This window comes from Anguilla rostrata, chromosome 8, assembly GCF_018555375.3.
Source record: "Anguilla rostrata isolate EN2019 chromosome 8, ASM1855537v3, whole genome shotgun sequence".
Classification (NCBI taxonomy): domain Eukaryota; kingdom Metazoa; phylum Chordata; class Actinopteri; order Anguilliformes; family Anguillidae; genus Anguilla; species Anguilla rostrata.
This window is the reverse complement of record NC_057940.1, coordinates 43,209,016-43,230,831: the sequence shown is the minus strand read 5'-3', so window position 1 is coordinate 43,230,831 and position 21,816 is coordinate 43,209,016. Positions and strand designations below refer to the sequence as shown.

Here is a 21,816-nt window from a genome sequence, read left to right as displayed (position 1 = left end):
AGGCTGAGAGTCCGCCGGCTGACCCGCCAGGCAGCGCCGGCATGCTCTCGGCTGGGCAGAAGGCGCTGGAATGGGCAGCTCAGGAGCGGGCAGCTCAGGAGCAGGGCTGGGAGAGCCTCATGTGAGCACGTGCAGAAAGGAGCCGCTGACCTATTTAGCCCCGCCCCGAGACGGCGTGAGACACACATCAGCCCCAATCCGTCTGAAAAAGTGTGTCAGCCCTTTACCCCCATTCTGCTGAAGAGCACAGTCCCCTTTGCACACACACACAGGCGCATGTGCGCACACACAGCATCCTCTCACTCTCTCTCACACAGACAAAGTCCCATATTCACACAAAAACACACACATAGGCATGGGAGAAAAACACACACACTCGCTCCTCTCACACTCTCTCACACACACGCATGGGTGGGTGAAACACACACACACACACTTTCAGAGTGGTATGGGCCTCTGTCTGATGTAAAGACACTACAGGCCTCACGGTTTCGCAAACTGCACTCCAGCCCTGTCCTGTACGGGATTCCTGCCACCTTCTCCTGTGACTACAAAAATCACAAAAATCTGTGATTTCCACCTATGCCTTCATTTCAAAGGAGCCACTGGAGTGTAAGTCTGAAGGAGTGCCGACTACAGCACTTTCAACACAGACTGCGTCTGCTACAGAATGGGTTTGCTGGTCCATGGCACAGAGAGGTACAATTTAACTGCCTCCTCTTTACTGGCTTTTTCATGCTAAAGGATCACATTCTGAGCACAAAGACATCTGAATGCTAACCGTATGTGTGAACGCATCATTGTACTGTCAATGGAATGCTCATCGTGGCTGTGTCCGTGCTTAACAAGTCATTGCTGCTGCTGTGTTGGTACAATCGACCAGCCTAGCTGAGAAAGAAGTGCGTAAAGAGCTCTAAATGAAATCAGCCTCCGTGAGCGGGCCAGCTGTCAGGGTTTGTCATTTGATTTACACCTTTGATTTCCCTTTTAGATGTGATCTGCTAGCTGAATGTGACTTTAATATTTGATGGCTTTCCTCTTGAATTCTGTATTTCATGTTAGTGAACTTCATATCCTCCTGCAACCCGGCAGAAACAAAGTACTGGTATGGTCCTTTAAGTATTTTAATGCTTTTGATATTAATGCAAGTGTCTTGGATGACAAAAAAGTGTTGCAGGGAAAATATTTTCTAAAATAATATTTATTTTATTTCAACTGAATGTCCTTTGTAGTGTGGGTTTCAGCACAGTAGAATATATGGTTCTTGACCGGAGACTCATGTCCCCTACAGGGGGGGGGGGAAACAGTTCTAAGGAGGGTATCATACTGGTTTCTGCCAGTATGCACGCTCCTGTCCAGCCGAATGAGAGGAAGAAAGAAAATTCCGAGGAGAATTGTCCGTAGCGCAGCAGATGGGCTGGAATTAGATTTCCCTCCCTCGCTTCCAGGTCGGTTTTCAGTGAGATGAAGACGAAGGCGCGCGGGGGAAGAGCTGACGCGCCGGGTTTCTCAGAGGCCCTCTGTTAGAGAGAGCGTTCCTGCGTCTCGCGCTCACCTGCTGGTAAAAGTAGTTTAGCGTGGGCTTGTCCTCGGCAAACTGGTTCATGAACCCTTTCGGCAGGTATCGGATCCTCAGCTCATACCTGGAAGAGAAAGGGGACGGGCGTTAACGTGGATGACGCGGAGGGAAAGTGCTGTTGAGGCAAGTTAGCAATTAGCCGAGCGCTATCCTGTACATTCCCTATGGAAACTGTTAAATATGATCAGCTAAACCGCGCTAATGCTACCTCACTGATAGAGCATGAGGACTCAGTAGCACAGATCACAGCTCTTTACTACACTACATTCACTCATTCAGCAGACCCTTATCCAGAGTGACTTATTCTAGTGCAATAGTACATAGCGTACAATAGCACCTAGCCCCAAACATCCCGCCCACAAAACATGACTCAAGCATAGCTTTAAATGAAGAGAACAGAGACCAGGAAGAGCTGTTCCGGTCTAGCAGACTTCCCGAAGTCCACAATTTCAACACTGCGAGCCTCAGCTGGGACCCATACCGCTCACGTTCTTACTCTGAGTGTGAGGGGGCCCTTTCCTACATCTGCCCCCCCCACCGGACAGAGGGAGGTGCATAGTCAAAAGGCCCTTATAGCACTAAAAGTGAGTTACCATGGGAACAGGCGGCAACGTACGAACCGATGAAAGCGGAAACAATATGGTCAGCGCGCGGTTAAGACCCGCCGCCGCCAGACGCCTGTCTGCTCCCGGCCACTATATCACGAAGAGAAAGGTCCAGTGACAAGATGTCGAGAAATAAAACCGCGCCAGAGAAAACAAAGCGAAGACTGTGATGAGCAACCCGTCTGGGATCATATGCGCTCAGAGAGAGCTGCTGCGTGTCGCCTTTCTCCGGCCATCTGTCTCCTGCTCTGCGTGGCAGCCAATGAGCCGATTCAGAACTTTCCGTTCGCACACAGCCAATCAGAGAACGCGAGAGGCTCGTCTACGGTTCAAACGGCTCCCTTCTGAGCGTAACCTCGGCAACCTGAATGACCCGCTAATACGGAGGTCAACGTATGGCGCGTACAGAGCTCCGATCTGACTGTAAAAGAGCCCATTAAGATCATAGTCGAGAGAACCCAAGGCTGAGCGAGCAGGTTAAGCTCTCAAGGTGACCGGTCACATCGAATACGCCTGGGTCTCATTAGCAGAGACTCCGGCCCCATTTTGTGTGTAGCGGAGGATAAAAAAGCTCTGGTTGCGCTGGCAGAAGTCCACACTGCCGACACTGAATGATGAAACGAAGAGTTTTAGTGCTGTGGGGAGATGCCTCCAGAGATACTCTGACCCCCCAGGAGCAGCAGCTGGGGGGCCTGGGGGGTCAGAGGTGGGGGTAGAGTGTCAGGCCTCGAGAGGATGCCCCCTGCCCTCCCCCAAAAATAAAACCCTTTCCCCTGTCCCAGACTCATGCTGATATCACACATTAGCACTGCTCACCTGGCAACCCTCACCCTAATGACCACTCAGCAAGAACCCAGCCCTGGAACAAAGCCAAGATGAAACAGAAATAATATATATAAGGGCTATAAAATGAAGGCATCCCTCATAGAAGAATGGAAAGTTTTTCGAGCCTAGAACTGGAAAAGACCCTACGCAACTGTGAGTTCTGTAACTACAGTGTTCAAGGAAAACTGAACCACAGGGAACTGAGATACCTGTAGATGAGGAAGCAGCCAGCACTAGTATTCCCACATGGTGTCTCTCACTTTACTCAAAAAACACAACATTAGTTAACCAGCGGGCAACCACTGCAGAGCTGCTGTAAAGGCAAACCAAAGAAAACGCTTATTTATCAGAGTAAATTGTCATTTTATAAAGGACTGTTGTAAGGAACTTTTTACCAAGAGTTTATTTCCATTTAATTTTATTCATTCTAAAATTTTCACTGAATGCAATTAATCTAATTTGTAACCTGTTCAGGTGCTTACTGCACAAGCAAAAGTGATGTCACTTCTTGAAACAGATCGATAAATATATGATGCTTCTTTTTAACACCTCAAGTTTCCCCTATAGGGAATGCCCAATCACATGCAGAGACTTGTCTCGTCACTCTAGTGTGCTCAGTCAGTTGGAGGAGCAGGTGGGATCACGCTGTCCATCGAAAAGCGTTCTGCCACCCGCCGTGTCTGAGCTGAGCAGTTACTGCACTAACAGTGTGTGCTTCATATGCAGCTGGTGCAGACTGCATGCGCAACAACCACCACAGTCAACGGGTTGCAACATGCGCAGGATCAGATTTAATCATTAACTGTGCTTATGTATGATAGGCATATGATATTATCTACTTAGATTTTCAAAATGCATTTGATAAGGTACCACATGAGAGACTTGTTAGTAAAATGAAGACATTAGGAATTGGAGGACGTATTTCCGAGTGGATTCGAAACTTTCTACAGGGTAGAACACAAAGAGTAGTAGGAGATATATTATCTGAGCAGGGAGCTGTTACAAGTGGAGTCCCACAAGGGTCAGTGCTGGGACCACTGATCTTCCTCATTTATATCAATGACCTCGACAGGGACATAGAAAGTACATTAGTCAAATTTGCAGATGATACAGAACTGGGAGGCCCAGCTAATAGTTTGGAAGCTACTAAAGTAATCCAAGAAAATTTAAATAAATAATCCAGAAGTGGGCGGAAACCTGGCAAATGAAATGTAACATAGCCAAATGTAAAGTTCTGCATGTGGGAAATAAAAACATTAGGCAGGATAACTTTATGGGAGGAACAAAACTGAAATGTGCTCAGTTTGTAAAAGACTTGGGAGTAATGATTGATCAAAGCCTTTCTGGTTCTAGGCACTGTGCTGTCGCAGTAAAAAAAAAGGCCAACAGGATGTGGGGATATATAGCCAAAGAGTATAAATCCAAGTAAGTTATACTTATCTTATACAATACTTGTAAGACCACACTTGGAGTATTGTGTGCAGTTCTGGGGACCATACTACAAGAAGAATATAGAGGCTCTGGAAAAAGTTCAAAGAAGAGCAACAAAATGTATTCCTGTTATGAAAGATAAAAGCTATGAGGAAAGACTTAAGATGCTTAACCACTTCAAGCTTAGTAAAAGGAGACTCTGGTGATTTAATTGAGGCTTTTAAACTTTCAGGTTTTAAACTTGTTTTAAAATTAAATTTTACATTTAGAACTGAGAGACTCAATAGATACATACAGAAACTAAGTATGCCAGTTCATACCTGCACCCCTAAAAGAAATCCAAGGACTTACGAGCACTTTTTCCAAGAACTATTTCTTAACTTTCAAGGACAACATACAAAATCAACACATTGCTACCTTCCCATGGGTGTTTCGAAATCCCCAGTTGGACAATTAAAAGATACATGTTGATACTGTCAGGTAGATAAACACCAGCCACAATTACAAGGGTGAATGCCTTGTAACTCATGAAACTCACGTGATTGTCACTCTGACACTCCATTTCACCCTACTTATACTTAGTTTGAATACTTTGATTTTGCAGGAGAATAAGATTTGCATGGAGATTTGTATTACCCTGAATATTTTTTGCTGTCCATGTAATAATTATACAGCAACAATCTGTATAACACAGCAATGTGAAACACACCTGATTCAGAAACTACATATTTAGAAGAATCAGATTCCTCACACCCCTGTTCATTTAGTATCTGTGTTTTTCCCCAGCAGTCTATAAGCACATATGGAAATGACACAACATTTATTTCTTCACGTTGTTAGCAATGTTTTTACAAGTACATCATTCAACAATTTACTATTCCAGTTCACTTCTTGTCATTATGACGAGTGGGTTCGCTAATTTTATTTAATTTCAGTTTACGTTAATGTTTCTTTCATACCTAGGTTTCATCTTAGTTTTAATTTACAACAATATCTTTCTTGGGAACACATGAAGCCTAATTCACTTTGTGTTTTGATAAAAGTGATTGATGACGACGATTGATAACGATATATAAAGACCCACAAGCGCACAGTGAAACCCAACACTCAGCAACGGTGCTTCTGCTGCGGTCGGATTACTTGGGGACTACGCGCTTAAGCACAACGAGTCCAAGTGCCTCCCACCCTGGGTGACGCTGCAACCACACCGCTGGGTGACTCAGTGCGCTGAACGCTGGAACGTCACCAGGACGCGTTAAGCGACGGACTCAGCGTGTGCTTGTTTACGTAACGCATGTGTGCTTTGCCAAACTGCTCTTTTCAAATCACAAACCACTTCTGAGGTCCCTCTGAAAGAAGCGTCTTTGTGGCCCACTGAGCAGCCAGACAAAAGAGACTGGCAAAGGGGCACCGGGGAAGCTTGCTTTTAACATACCGGCTCTAACCGATTCACGGGTCATGTGCTTGTTTGGTCCACCACCAACACTCATAAAATAAAGGGATGAAAAAGTGTCTAAAAGGAACAAGCACTTGTCACTGGGGTGGTACTCAATAGGTGCATAAAACGGTACCCCTAGCCAGCAATACATAATTCATTTGAACCTTTTTTTGCTTTTAAAAGGTATTTATTAAGACCCAAATAGAACATTATTATACTTTCAGGGTAAACTAGTGAAATTTGTTCCCTAAAGAACAGAAATGCAGCTCCACTGTACCTTTATTCCTGTGAGTGCGGTTGTGCACACAGAGTGAGTGCCTGAATAGAGAGTGGCTCCAGACAAACCCAGAACCAGCCCAGCATCACAATAAGCACGTGAACATGAGGGCTGCTCAGAGCTGAAACCCCACAAGCAGCAGAGTCTGCCATTTTAGCACTGTCACTGCAGTTCCCACTGCTCTTCCCAGCGCTAATGAGAGAGCTCACCCTCCCGAGAGAGAGTTTTTCTCCCTCTTCGGTCTTCCCTTAGTCGACCGCTGGACGATCCACGTTTAGAAAAGGTAAAACCAATCTGCTCTCCAAGGTCCTTATATATATATATATGCAGTACAGGACAAAAATATTAGGCCATCTGTGGTGTTTTATATATATATTTTTTTCAAATGCAGTTAATATATGCACATTTATTGAATAACACACCAACTATAAACATTTTTTTTCAACCCACAATAACTCTGAAAGATCAGAAAGTTTTGCTTCAAAAATTATCTTACACACAACTTCCCACAAAATAGCCTGCTTTGGCTTTAATTACTGTCAAACAGATTATTGGAAATCTATCCAATCATTTTGCAACGTGGGAGGTGGAGGGGTGGGAGGGAAGTGGAGGGGTAGTTACATTGAGTAAAATCTTGTCTACCTTAGGTTTTTTTAAACTACAGGTAGCCTAATACCTTTAACCTGTAGTGCAAGTAAAGCAGGCGCTAACGTTGCAAGAAATATGGCAAAGAAGAAGGAGTTAGGCTTATATGTGAGGGGCCAAGTAAACATGTTGTGGCAAGGTTATTCCCAGTGAGAAATTGCAAAGAAGCTTGAGAAATCCAGGTGCAGTGTTCAGTACACACTCAGAAGGGTCCAGCTGATGGGCAGTGATGTTAACAGGAGAAGACCAGGAAGGTCAAGAGCCAGAAGACAAATGTCTTGTGTTGGCTAGCACAGTGGTCCTGGGGCCCCCCTGTGTAGGCTGGGTTTCGTTCTAACCACAATCACAATACCATAATTTTAACAAGCTACAAATTGTTCTTAATTAACTGCCTTTCATGCTCAAAGGGATTATTTACCCTCTTAAGCCACATTATGTCTGAAATAGCTTTGCATTCCATGAAGAATAAAATCACCATGTTGTTTGTGCTACATTGTGCTTATTGTGCTATACTGCAAACAATTACTGTGTAATTACATTGTAAGAGGTAACTTTTCTGGATCAAATTAAAGACAATCAGGTAAATCAATAGGTTCCTAATTAGGTTGTTGAGCAGGTATTTAATTTCTTTCAAAAAAATTTCCTTAAACTTATTAGCACAATGCAGGTTTGACTTATCATTTGTTTTGTCGTTGAATTCTGCATTATCTACCAAAGTGGTTAGTTTTTTGGCCACGTGTTCACACGTTCATCACTTAGGAGCCTACTGATTCATCTTAGTGATTCATTTTTAAGTTTTACTCCTTTTATGTAATTATTTGCAACACAATAAGCACAATGTTCTTTATGGCATGCATAGCTGTTTCTGACATAATGTGGCTTAAGAAGGGAAATAATCCCTCTAAACATGAAAAGCACCTAATTAAGAAAAAATAACAGCTTGTTAAAATTCGAAACAAAAATCAGCCTACACAGGGCACCCCCAGGACAAAGTTTGGGAACCCCTGGTTGAACAGAAGAAATTGTCATAAAACTGCACCACAACTACAGGAGAACTCACTGCAACTAGAGAGAGAAACCAGGTTCCCTGACTACAGTGAAACAGCAATCGATCTACTGGTCTAAAAGGATGTGTACATGCCTTTTCTCAATCTTTCTTGGTCCAGAGGTCATAGTGCTTGGCCCACTGTAGTCGCGGTGGAATTTTACGGCGGTTTGTTTTGCGAGACACCACAAGATATTTATGTTCTGCCACTGATGTTATCCTTCTTCTTCCTGGTCTTCTTCTGTTAACATTACTGCCCATCAGCTGGACCCTTCCGAGTGTGTACTGAACACTGCACCTTAGGCTTCTTGGCAATTTCTGGCTGGGAATAACCTTCATGCCTAACTATGTTTACTTGGCCGCCCACATATAAATTTCTTCTTCTTCTGCCAAATTTCTTGTAACTTTAGAGCCTATTTTACTTACACAACGGGTAATACCAATGGTATTAGGCTAGCTGTGTTTTTTTTAAAAAAAAGGTAGATAAGATTTCACTTAATTTAAGCACTCCTCCACCTTCCTCCCACCCCTCCATCACCACCAATAATTTGTTTAATAAAGGAGGCTATTTAGAGGAAAGTCGTGTCTAAGATTATTACAGTAAGTAAACCTCATCTTTTTGTGGTATTGCACATACTGTAGAAATGGAAAAATATCTTAACTTTAGTTTGTTACTCACTAATTGCCCACAAATTAACTGAATTTATGGGACCCTGGCTCAACCCAATCTCCAGTGAGATCAATATGAATTCTGTACACCACAAAAGCTGCTTGAAATAAGTGCAGCAAATACTTTAGCTGGCTACACACTGCAGACACTCTATTATGCATGAATGAGACAGGAAATACAGAATTGCACATAAGGATCAATGAAAATGTGAGGGCCGGAAGCTCATAAGAACACTCACCAAGCAAATTTCACCACACACACAAAAGACTGATGCAAGAATTTCTCCAAGTAAAACAGCAAAAAGTATGCAGATAATGCTGAATGCCAAATTACTGAACATGGCGAATACAATTATTATGACAGTACCATAACAGCCTCCGGCCTACACTTGGATGGGGCGAATGAATTCTATTAAAGAGAGCAGCAGCCATTTTTCTCAGAGTTTACAGAATATGATCAAAATATCCTAAACGGGGACATGCCTTCCAGGAAATTGTTCACGTGAAATGTAAGCAACACGTATTTCAGTCCTACAGATATTCAATGGTGTCCTCCTTCACTGCAACTGTTCATGTATACATTTCTTCTGTATGCTTTCCCACCCGATTTTCTCCCAAGTTTGGAATGGCCAATCACATACAGCCATGCTCATTCTGCAACCCCTGCAGCTTCACAAGGAAGACTCCGGGAGCCTTATCGACCAGCAGGGTTCGGCAGCGAGCGATGAAACTCAGATCCAGATAAACTGTTGCCCGTCCATGCACCAAAATAGTGTCTTAACAGAATGAGCCACCCAGCAGCCCCACTGTTCACATAAGCTAACAGGCTTGTGAATAAATCGATTAAGGCTCACAACTGATATTTTTTGTATCTCATACTGTTGTTATGAACAAAATAAAATCATTTAAAATCCCAGTCCGTTCTCGGCAAAATCGATCAGTTTGATTACACCGGGCCTCAAACGCTCGTTATCGTCCTCCAAAGCCTTCAGCGATTGGCTGAGGTGGCGGAACTCCTGTGAACACAGAGCCCTGTTCTGTTCAATGAACACATGGGGTTTGGAATGAAGGGAAAGGAAAGAACATACATTTCATTAATGGCAAAAGCTCTGGGCTCAGGTGGGGGACGGAGGCGAGGGAGAAAGGGAGGGAGAGAGAGAGAGGCAGACAAACGAGAAACAGTGGAACAGCGTGTGCTCACACGAAGGCCCGTTTTGAACCAGGACAAGCCGAGCGCAGACCTTGCCGCGTCTAAAGCGCAATGAGACCGTCCGCAAATTCTAGCGGCAGAAAACCCGCAACCCTCACGCACGCGCGCCCCCCCACGCGCAAACACAACACACTCCTCCATTTTTCGGGCCCGTGCCGTCGCCGTAACCGCGGAAATGCGACGGCTGCAAAAAATGCGAGACCGCAGACGGGCGCTCTGGGCTTTCTCTCAGGAACAAATGACCAATGCAGAAAGCCCAGCGCTATCAGTATATCTCTCTCAGCCGCGCTAATCTGCCGTAAGAAGCCCGCTCCCCCAGCGGCAGGAGAGAAAGAGTCGGGTCGCGTGCCGGCCCGTTCGGGGGCGTTCTCCGCCGCCGTCCAAAGAAAGCGGGGGAAAGATGATGAATAATAAGCAGGGGGAGCCGTGCATCTGTTTCTGATGGTGTTTCAAAGGGCTCCCCGCGCGTAAAGCTCAGACAGCTGCTCCCCTCCCCGCGGGCTCCTGTGAGCGAGGGCCGGGGGTCCGAGAGCCGGCGAAAGAGCGCGTTAGCGAGGTGAGCGGGCATGGCGACCCCGCCCCGCCGCTCCGCTAGCCCGCCGTTCGGAACAAAAGGGCCGGGAGGAGCCGGAGCGCCATCTGCACCGCGGCGGACGCCAGGGAAATTCGCACCGGCTGCGCGCCACCGCCACGTCTGGTACGCTCCCTGAGGCGGGAGCGGCGTGGCGCTAAGCCCTGCCGGTCGGTTGGGCCGGACGATGCGGTCCGCCGGGCTCAGAGAGCGAGAGCTAAAGCCCTGCCGGTTCCCCGTGCGGCCGACCCGTTGCCACAGCGCCGGGGGCTGCCGCGCGAGTCTCCATGACAACGATGGGCTTCTGCCTCGCTTCCTTGTCTGCAGGGCAGGCAGCATATTTTTTTCAATTCAAGACAACATGGCAGGCAACTGTTCTCACCCTCGGAAGCAAGAAGCTTACAGCTAAACGCCCCCTAACCCTGATGTCTGAAATACTTCACCGTCTGGCAGCTGCATACTAGTCAGCGTTACGTTACATGACATTACAATCTCTCAGACACTCTTATCTAGTTATTCTCAGGAAATACATGTCATCTCCAAGAAGGCACTAAAGGCCTATTTATTAATCAATACGTGTAAAATTAACTGAACAAACTAGCAATTAATACAGCAAAAATATGAAATACCACGATACCAATGACCTACCCTTATACAGCTATTCCTATTACATTATCCCTAAAGGAAGTCCTAAAGGGAAAGAAGAGGACACTACCGGGGGGGCGGAACAGACCGGAGACATGACCTATAAGAGCAGGTGCGCACTGGGGGAGGGATCCTGGCTGGTGATAGGCTAGCACCAAGGTTCTGAATTTGATGTGCGCTGACATAGGTGACCAGGGGAGGGAGATGAGAGGGGGAGTGACACGGCATTACTTGAGGGAGAAGGTCTATATGGCATAAAGACTGAAACATGGGGTGGATCTCTGCTCTCTTTCTCTCAGGAGAATCCACCTCAAGCACTACCTTTAAGGATGCTAAAAGTCTGTAGGGTTTTCACGCTAGCTGGTAAGTGGCGATGGGGATGAGGAAAGGGGGAACGTGTTGGGGTCTGTGACAGGCAGCTTACCTCCACTCCTCCTGCGGGTGGTTGAGCTCGTACTTCTCCCTCACGTGGGACACGCCCATGTCCGGGTGGAGCCAGTGAATCTCCTCTGACTGCAGGTGGCTGAGGCGGAGCCCAAAGCAGGACACACACTTCACTTTGTGAATGTCCACGATCTTCTGGATGATCCCCTGTGACAGCATAGGAGCACAGTCACACTCTGCTCTCTCCCAGCACAGTTACACTCTGCTCTCTACCTGCACAGTCACACTCTGCTCTCTACCTGCACAGTCACACTCTGCTCTCTACCTGCACAGTAACACTCTGCTCTCTCCCAGCACAGTCACACTCTGCTCTCTACCTGCACAGTAACACTCTGCTCTCTCCCAGCACAGTCACACTCTGCTCTCTACCTGCACAGTTACACTCTGCTCTCTCCCAGCACAGTCACACTCTGCTCTCTACCTGCACAGTAACACTCTGCTCTCTCCCTGCACAGTCACACTCTGATCTCTACCTGCACAGTCACACTATGCTCTCTCCCTGCACAGTTATACCTTCCCTTCTGGGCATTGGCTAATTTAGCTTCAGTGCAATATGCCTCTGAAGAAAACAGCTCCTATTGGCCACACACAGATAGAAAACTGCAGCTCCAAGGATGGATTCTGTGGGGTACTTCTGCTCGAGTTTCACAGACAGAGTTTTGCTGGTATTCAAGAGGAATTTCCTGGAAAAACACAGGCCCTTGTACACGGACCTCAGGGAAATGACATTCCAAGCACACTACGATTCCCAGAGGGCTCTTAACAGCGCTGACACACTGCTGCTGTCCAACCAAGCACTCTCCCTGGGTTTCTCATGACAGGGCCACAGCAGTTGGTTCAAGCACAGCGTCAGGCACACAGATCGAGCGCAGTAATGCGTAAAAGCCTCTAGAATGCAGGCTGCAGCACTTCGGAGGAGGGGCCACATAAGGGGGGGGGGGGCAGAGTCATTCCACTGTCAGTGGGAGAGGCTTCACCGTCCCCCCCGACGGTGCTGGGCTTGCTTTGGTGGGATTACGGGAACAGGATGTGATCAAGGGCGGCGGCGGGGACGGCAAAACCAGCGGGGGCACGGGCCAAATTTGCCGCGGGGCCCGTTTCTGACTCACACCACTGCTCCGCGCTTCCAGTCTCTCCGCAATCGCAGCGTTTCATTTCCCGCCGAGCCGCTGAGCGCTCGGCGCGTAACCCTGACCGGCCCGCTCTCCACGCTCACCTCCCAAGCAGCCGGCCTGCTGAGTGTCACTCAACGGCAGTGCCACGTCGCACAGCCTCCAAACAAACCGCCACGTTCCATTCCGTTCCCTTACCGCTCCGTTTCCTTTAATGGTGCGACCGCACAACGATTCCCCGAACAAGCGTGGTTCAGCATTCACGCTGCATTTGAAACGCTATCTCTGTGGTGTACTGCCTGACGGCTGTTCTATGGGCGAACGCGTTCAAGGAAAGATTTACTGTGACGCTCCAGCCAAATCACTGAGCAGCTATTGCATATTTATGGATTCATATTCATGGAGAGGCCCTAAAGGTTTCGGAGTGACCTCATTTTCTCCACAGCCGACAGCAGGGTGGTTTAAGGTAGGTGGAATAAACAGTAGTTCAGCAGTTGCCCCTGGGGAGGGGGGAGGGGGGAGGGGGGGGGGTGTTGAGGGGGTGCTTCAGCTGTCAGTCAAGACGTGAGTAATGAGTGTATGATGATGTCCTACAGCCTGGAGGCACATTACTGTAGTCTACTGCCCAGCCGATAGCCCGATGCAGCGGAAGATAACTCAAGGGAAATACTGCTCTGTTCTGTTCTTATTTTAATTACAGGACACGACGCAGCCAATCCCACACGGCCCCCATAAAAAAAATAAAAATCACTGAAGAATTACTGAAGAATTTTCAGTACCCATAAACAATTTTCATGAAATATTATCTGGTTTGGTTGCTGCTGGAATTTCCCAATTCTCATAAACAATCTTGAATAATCAGTTCTTTTGCGGACTTAAAAATACAGATGAATTACATCAGGGCAAGTAAGTGCATAGAGCTCCTTGGTAACAGGAGAGCATTGGAACCAGCATGCCTGACTGGGTTGAAAAATAGAAGGCGCTCTACAGAGCTGAGCTCAGTCAGCTGGATCTAGCTGCTTTCAGGCCAGGCCAGGCTGTGCACTGAGGGATCTATACATTTCAACACAGACTGCCATTGGAAAGCCCCTTTGACAGCAGTGAGTTACACTGCCATAAACTCTCAGAGATGTGAAGCGTGCTGGATGCATCCCTCCAACCGTGCTGCGCGAGACGGGCGGGGAGCACGAACGTTGCCCCTGTACTCAATGAATTTACACACGAAGTGTAAACAATTACAAAACAGACGGCTAAAACCGGAATAATATGCCAAATAAACCCATCCCCGCACACTACTTCAGTACGTTGTAAATAAGGAGATCAAAAATGGGAGTCCTAGAATGAGGGTAAACGACACATGGTAAAAATTATAGTTATTCGTGAAAGTGGCATGAATCTGTCAGGCACACACAAATAAATAAGTGAAATCCCTTTGCATTTGTTTTGTCCATGCTGGGAAACAGGCGATGAATCACACAGAGCGGTTCTGGTGTGAATATGATGAAGGGCGAGGGTTTACCGCAGCGAGGCCCGGCACGGAGTGGGTAACGGCTCTCCTCCAGCAGCGTCCCCGGTCAGAAGCACGCTGGGGTCATCTGAAAATGGCCCAGCAGCGTCCCCAGTCAGAAACACGCTGGGGTCATCTGAAAATGGCCCAGCAGCGTCCCCGGTCAGAAACACGCTGGGGTCATCTGAAAATGGCCCAGCAGCGTCCCCAGCATACTTGCCAACCCTCCCGATTTTCCCGGGAGGCTCCCGATTTTCATCGCCCTCTCCCGGTTTCCTCCCGGGGTCACAATTCTCCCGTATTTCTCCCGATGTATGACACATTTTCACACCGTTTTTCCCTTTCTCGTTATCAGAACCTGTCTCTGGCACTGCACAAATGCTGTTGCAGTGTACATATTATTTTGTTATTTTCATTCTTTAAAAGTCACCGGAATGTAGGAAACAAAGCCTCTGAAACTCAAATTTTTCTGGGGGAGGACCCCGGCCCCTGCTAACCGAAACCAACCCCGCTGTTTCCCTGGAGCCTCCATTTCCAGTCAAATCTATTCCCTCGTACTGTAAACAGAGCCATTTCTATGTCCACATATAGCCGTTGTCTAACAATAAATGCAAATCTCAATGAAAACTCTACTAAACGAAACTGCCATTGTGGTGAAACCCTGGGGTGCTGAATTTTCAGAGGTGGGCCTATTATGCTGAGTGTTCTGGTCAGGTCCCTGGGTGCTAAACACTGCTTCAGAGCGCGAAACACAGATTTATCAACTTCAAATATGAGCCCTAAAAAGCTTGGGGCACAAATAACTGTGAGAGATGCAGGAAAGTGCAAATTTGTTTGGCTGGAATTAAACATGGCAACAGAGACGACAATATAAACGGCCCTGGTGAGGAAACGGATGAAAAAGACCAAGCTTGGCTATTGCAGTTTCCTGAAGGGCAGGGTTGCCAGCACGGAGGATTTACTTAAATGTAGGGGATTTTTAAAAAGTAAAAGGGGAAGTTTTACAGTTAAAATGTATGGGAGTCAATGACAGATGGGGGATTTGAAAAGGAGGTAAGAGGTTTTGTGGACAAATAGTTAGAAATTTGTCTGGGAGTCAATTGAAGATTGGTGGTTTTGAGGCGTTTTTAGGAGGAACTAATTCATACATCTGCCAGCACTGCACAAAGGAAACTTGCATTACAGTTCACTGTAGGGCACTTCACAAACCTCTGCCTCTTATCAGACCCTCAAAGGAAAAGAGACTGTTTACTGTGCTGACTGGGAGTCGGCAAGTGTGATAAAGCGGCAGTGCTCAGCTGCAAAACATCCGACCGGGCCAACATTACATAAAACTTAGATTCTCCATAATACAGTGTTATCATGTTTTGTATAGTAGGAAAACTGATGGCACGGGGAACAAGTCGGTCTTTAGTGGTGGGGTGCTGGCTAAAGATCTTGATATCCATAGGTCAGCGCCCAGCCAGATACAAAGGTTAACCCGGTGTGACATGCTTGCCGGGATAGTGCAGGATCATTGATCTGATTTTGTCATGATTGTGTCTTTATTTGAAGATTTGGTGTTTTGCTTTCATCTCGTGGGTATATAAGTGGGAACATGGATTGGTTCAGACAGACTCGTCAACACGGTCTCCTACGCATCACATGCATATAGCCATTCAACTCCACACACACTTTTGCATCATTGTATATTGCCCTAATTAACATACTGTACAATAAACTGCATTCGTTTTAACCAGCCATTTCTCTTTGACTCTTACTCCACTGCACACCTAGCAGTTTTAAGGTCCTAACAAACACACAGAACTCAGGACATCTGCACCCCGTAGTCACTCGCCTATACTAGTGTTGTAGTAGGATGCACAATTGTATTCCAAAGACACGTCCACGTCTACAAAGATAGACAGCGATCCGTATAGAGCCACACTACAGGTGGAAAGCAGTCTCCACTGTATAACTGTTAACACAGATGATGGGGTTAAAACACTATTTTGGAGTCAGATAATAAAGATAACCTTAAATTAATCCCATTCCAGTAGCACTGGGTGAGACTATACTGTACGCGTTCTTTCGCCACAGAGATATTTCCACTGTTGGGTTTGCGAAGGGGTTTCTTACAGTTGGTGACCTCCACGTGAAAAGCTTTGGTTTCGTACAGTTCTTACAGTTGACCTCGACAAGGCGTTTGGTGATTAACCTGAGCAGAATAATGCTGAAATTTCCGGCTAAGACCAGGTGGGATTCTAAACTGGTTTAAGATGGTGTGAACGGTGTGTTCGAACAGCGAACAGACAGCTTCACCATGAATGAATGTAAACTCCAATACAACAAACACAGCATAAATATGTAGCATGGCAAATCTAGCGTCTTCCCACTAACTGGAAGCACTTCTGACAAACCATTGAGCAACTTGGTCGAAGCAGTCTAGTATTACCTACTGGAGGCTGAGCCTGCCTGTTCAGTATTCACCCCACTCCTGTACTAAGAGCCCAGCCGAATGCAGCACAAATTGATGTTAACGCTCAATGATCGCAGGCACGAGAGAACACATCTGCAAGACGAGCTGGAACCAAAACAAATTTCCAAGTGCAATTAATAAAAAAACAAAGCTATTTTCATGCAAATGCTAATTGCCTTAGCTCGTCAGTAATAACTGTTACTGATTGCAGTCGTAGAAGCATAGCTGTGTGGCACGGGAGGCCATTGTTTGAGCAGCGACGGCTTTCCCTTCTTCTCTGAGTGGGGAGGGAACACAAACGAATACAAACACACTCCACTGTTTCTGAGTCCCAGCAACGTCAGAGGCGTTCAGCTCGAACATTAATTGATGTTTAAAAAGATGACAAGCTGAGGCTGATAAAATCCCAAGACACTCGTTCTTAAAGCCCAGAAACTGAGCTCAAGATCCATGCCAACAGTGGCCAGGAGTCCTGCTGGGCGATGCATAATTAGCCATAATCTCATTGCTCAATAGAGCCTCTGGTCCATTGGATAAATTGGCTCCACTGTGTAATCTTGCCTACGCCAGCTGTAATAGCTCTGCAGGTCTTCAGTACTGGATGTGTCCAGTGCAAATGTTGGATTGCAGGGCAAGAACAAATGGGTCAGTACATTTTCCTTATGTCAAAACTGGTCATTTGACATTCCCTTAGGGCTACAATGTGAACATACAGAGTGCCAAAGCACAGAAAGATCAGCCTTAATTAATGGGTTCGCTCACTAGCCAGCACTGAAGACCATTTATCAAGACAACATCCAACAACATTGCACATATTTTGCTGCTGGCATTGCCATATAGGACAGAACAAAGGAAACTAGCAAGTTGACAAAGACGACAAATTAAAGAAAGTCTGCAATGCCATCATCGGCCAGCTAACCAGCTAGCGAGAAAACAAGCCTAAAAACTAACTGGCTGAGGTTTGATAAAAAGCATGTAAATGCAATAGATGGTTAAGGTTCAGTTACAATTTAATAGAAACTCAGAGCGATAGTATGCCTATGGTTCAGCTAGCTACATTATAGTCAACAGAATGCATTAATCAACACTGCACATGCATCAAATTGCACATTTTGGAAGTTGTTTTTCCCCAACCTGTCTGCCCTACTCCAGGTTATATGTCAGGTCTATGTCACTTCCATCTAGGATTTATGAATGGAAGCTTTGAGTGTTTCTGTGCAGACACCGTCCATAAAGAGGATCCACATGCTATTGTGTGCCTTCCCAAACGGAGGGGGGTTGCTATAGCTACGCTACCACTGTATATTCTACCAGATAGAAATGGGGAACACAAAGGTTTCACAAAAAGGTCTCAGTTTCAAGACAATAGGCAACACAGACACTGCTCGGTGTAGAAGAATTCGCAAGCTAGCCTTACAGCCAGATTAATTATGTCACTAAAGACAAAACCAAAGGACAAGTTTGACCAGTCCGATACCCTGATCTGAGGACTTCCTGTACGAGAGGACCAGAACAGCCTGTCCCAACTGGGTTTCCTAAGACACCAACCAGCAGGAATAATGCTGAATTATGCAAGCAGCTATACTGTATGACTTCTAACTCCACCCATAAGCAATTACTGTACAGGCGCCATTTGATGTATCATTTTCACATTTAATCCCCTCCAAAGCATGACAATAATAAATCCTTATGAAAGCTCTTAAGGGAAATTAATTTTAATGCGTGTTAGCAACCACTATGAAATCCATGGCAGAATGAATAAATCTTACATAAGAGCCATAAAAAATAGGATTTTTCAGATAGTTCTGGGATATGTTCTTCCCAAAACAAATAAAACGCTGTAAAGATAATACTTTCAAATCTTGTGGCAAAGAGCAAGCAAGGCTTTGTGTTTCCATTGCTGGAGGTCTGGGGAACGGGGCAAGGTTAAAATAACAACAACCTCTTAACAAATCTTAAAATATGACCATTTCTTATACAATGATAATCAAGATATATAGCTTTTTCCCCCAGGAAAACATTATTTAAAAGCTGCAATATGGATATTTTAAAACCATTATCCCCTACCCCTTGTGATACTAGTTCTGGTCACATTAACAGTAATCGATAAGCTGCTTGCAAACACGCACAGTGCAAATGTATATAAAGATATTTCAAATATATAAAATGTATTTTGCAAAAAAATACACTGGAACAACCAACCAATAGGCATGTACCCTGGGGCTAAAGGCTGTAGGACAAACAACATGGACCCTCCTGGGGTGCTTGTTCTACAATCTCCAGGTTCCCTTCTGATTTTCTGATTCCCGTTCCAGATGGTTTATCCAGAATCAGAACTGCAGGCAACATCAGTGGACTGCATACTGTAGTCCGTGATGGAAATTACGCAATGAACAAACCTTCATTGAGCCATTCCATCTCTTTTTAGACGTGGTTTGCCATACCTCCACCGCATAATTAAGTTCAGTCTTATATTTTGGCTTATTAATCTGCACACAAAACCATGGGCAAAACTGGTGAATGTATCATCAGCTGAAACCATACATAGAACCTTCTGGAGAGAGCAGACTAGAAAATATCTTCATTACATTGACTGAAATTGATTTTAAATTGACTGCCACAAGGTTCAAAGATGATTAGGCCCAAATGAAATGAAATTAATTCTGTAAATGAATGAATATTGTAGATAAATTTAGTTCTGCATTAAAACAACCGATAATTATGTGTACACATGAGAAAAATAGAAGTACGGTTCACAAGGATTTATTTATTTGAGTATGCAAAGAGGCCAACTGGGTAAGTTCAAAGGTCATGGCATCTCCCATTACACGAAGTGCAATCAGAATTCTGTAGGGACGGATGAGGGGCTTGGAACAGGCAGCTAATCACTGGAGCCGATGTCAATTCACTGGCCATTTCCACAATTAACTCACTGAGATCCTCGGATCAATAAGTTGGTTACCACGTAGGACGCTGAGACGGTCTCTTCAATCTTGCCTTCAGAAACACACGTCAGCTGACAAAAGGGTGGCCTTCACAAGCCAATGATCAGCCTACACCCTCAAACTGCAATCGCCTCGGCTGGAAAGAACCCATCTCATAATCACATCGCCTGTCGATAGCCTTACTCGCCCTATGAGTGAAATTAAAAAGTGATTTACAGTTAGTGTACACGAAAAGAAAACTGATGCTAAAACGTACCGTCAAACACACATTATGTTATTCACCATGTGCAGAATGGCGATATCGCTGGGGAAACGTGTTACGACTACGCTTTGAAGATTCATGAGGGACTTGTGCGTCAGATTAAACATAAACACATTTTTAAAATCACTAAAGCATAACCTCAAGTAAAATCAGAAGTGAGAAATGTTTTGACAGAAGCCATCCACATTCCATAAGGCAATGAAGTGCATGACGGAGTGGCTGCAGTGGACGTGACAATAAATTGTGTCGAAGTGGACAGTCAAACAAGGCCGTCATCCGACAGCCATTTTCTGATCCTTATTAATGTTCGGGTATTGGCAAAGCAAGCAAGCAACTAAATCTCAGTTCTGATTGCAAACGGTTATCGATATGTTCCTTTCCGTTTTAGGTCTGGAGAGCTTTGAGCCTATTAAATTATTCATACCTCCTCAACATGGAGGACATGTAATGGACTGACACTAAGAGACTGCTCCGACCTTTCCCCGCCCCTCTCACGCGACCTTTGACCGAGCGCGTGACCTGCGACCCCCGGCCGCTCACCCTGACGTCGGTGGCGTCCCCGTGGCGGATGTTGCTGGCCCAGGTGCTGGGCTCGTTGTTGCTCTCGAAGTGGTGGAAGACCTTGAGCACGCGGTCCAGGGCCCCCGGCGACCGCTCGGTCCCCATGCTGAGGCGCGGCTTGGCCCCGGAGACCAGGGCGTGGTTCAGGTTGGGGTCCAGGTAAGCTGCAGCCATGCCTTTGCCCGGTGCTAGGTGTCTGTCATATTCTGTTCGGGGAGGAGATGGGGAGACAAAGGTGAGCACAGAGTGCACTGCTTGCTGTACTTTAAACGAGAGCTGTTCCAGTTCGCTGAATTACCCAATTTAATTTTATGCTTTTTCACAAAGCGTCTTACAAGAAAAGCAACACAGACAAAGCGATGTTTGCGAGAAATTTTCACTTCACAAAATAACTGGTTCAGGGTAAAAAATAACGCAATACAGAAGGGAAATTTTCACAGTGTCTACGAGGCACACATCTCAACCACAAGGTTCTTACTGCGCTGTTTGTCCCAGTGATTCAGAATCAAAACTCAATTGACCCTGTGCAGACTGTGCCCGGGTGCGCATGAGACTCCTCACAGGGACCTGTGGTCTGTCAGTGCCAGCTGGGCATGAACTGTCCAGAGCAGCCACTGCGCAGCCCAGCTGGACCAATGACCAGCGAGGAGAGACTGGCAGTGCGCACTCCGGAGGGGTTCCATTTTAAAAAATGAACTCAAATTGGTTTCAGGGGGGCGAATCTCATTTCGCTTAACAGAGCTGTGGTGAAAATCTCATTCAGCAAGCCGCAAGCCGAGCGAGATCACGTCTTCAGAACCCCTTCCCCCAGCTCTGTGCCGCAAATGAAAGGCACGGCACTCCGTCCGCTTATCCACGCACCCAGGGCTCGGTTCAGACTGCATTACAAACACCCGCTCAACGATACGCTGAGTTAAAGGATTTAGCATCCGGAGAGCGTTCGATCTCTCGCAGCCCACAGTCATTTCACGCCCCGCCCTACCGATCTGCTCGGCGCGAACAGGACAGAGCCGGAATGAACGATACAGCAGCTATAAATATCACTGCACGAAAAAACCCTGAAAAGCAGTTGCAGAGAAGGACTATACTGCACCTTCTATTAAGTGAAAAATGCAATCCGGCTGAAGTTATTACGAACCAGAGATTCCCCTCTGCAGCGTCAGCCTTAATATGTAGCTGATTATAATGGGATGTGATCGGTGAAGAAACCCACAGCCAGCGCTGAGCGCTCGGTCCTTTTTACCTGCAGCTGCAGGGTGAATCACCAGCGTTTCCTCACAACTGCATCAGGGTGACGTTACTTTCATCGTTCGATTAAAAGGCACCTCTTCGTTCCCCTGCTCCTGAAATGCCCTTCTTTGAGCACAATTTTAAGGGTTTAAATGTGTTCAGTGTCGCTTCCTCTGACGGGCATCGTTCCAGTTTTCAGTCAGTGTGATTAAGGTCCGAGCACAATGGCTGAACACGGGCGTTTTCATTAAAATGTGCATTCTTGGTGCATTCATACGCTTTAAATATATTTTGCATTTGTTCTAGATTGGAAATACTGGATTGCATTTACTATACAATAATTATAATGATCTAAAC

The 21,816-nt window shown here is 46.0% G+C and overlaps 1 protein-coding gene across 8 annotated transcripts in view; it reads right to left on the bottom strand.

Moving 5' to 3' along the window:
* Nucleotides 1-21,816, bottom strand: part of LOC135261780 (focal adhesion kinase 1) — a 134,384-nt gene that overhangs the window by 56,186 nt on the left and 56,382 nt on the right. For all 8 annotated transcript variants that reach the window (XM_064348398.1, XM_064348395.1, XM_064348397.1 and 5 more), the window contains 3 exons: nt 20,209-20,435; nt 11,365-11,531; nt 1,556-1,643 (listed from right to left, as the gene is read on the bottom strand). In XM_064348398.1, coding sequence (XP_064204468.1) covers nt 1,556-1,643; nt 11,365-11,531; nt 20,209-20,403 — 450 coding nt within the window. In that variant the 5' untranslated portion in view covers nt 20,404-20,435. The remainder of the gene's footprint in view (nt 1-1,555; nt 1,644-11,364; nt 11,532-20,208; nt 20,436-21,816) is intronic.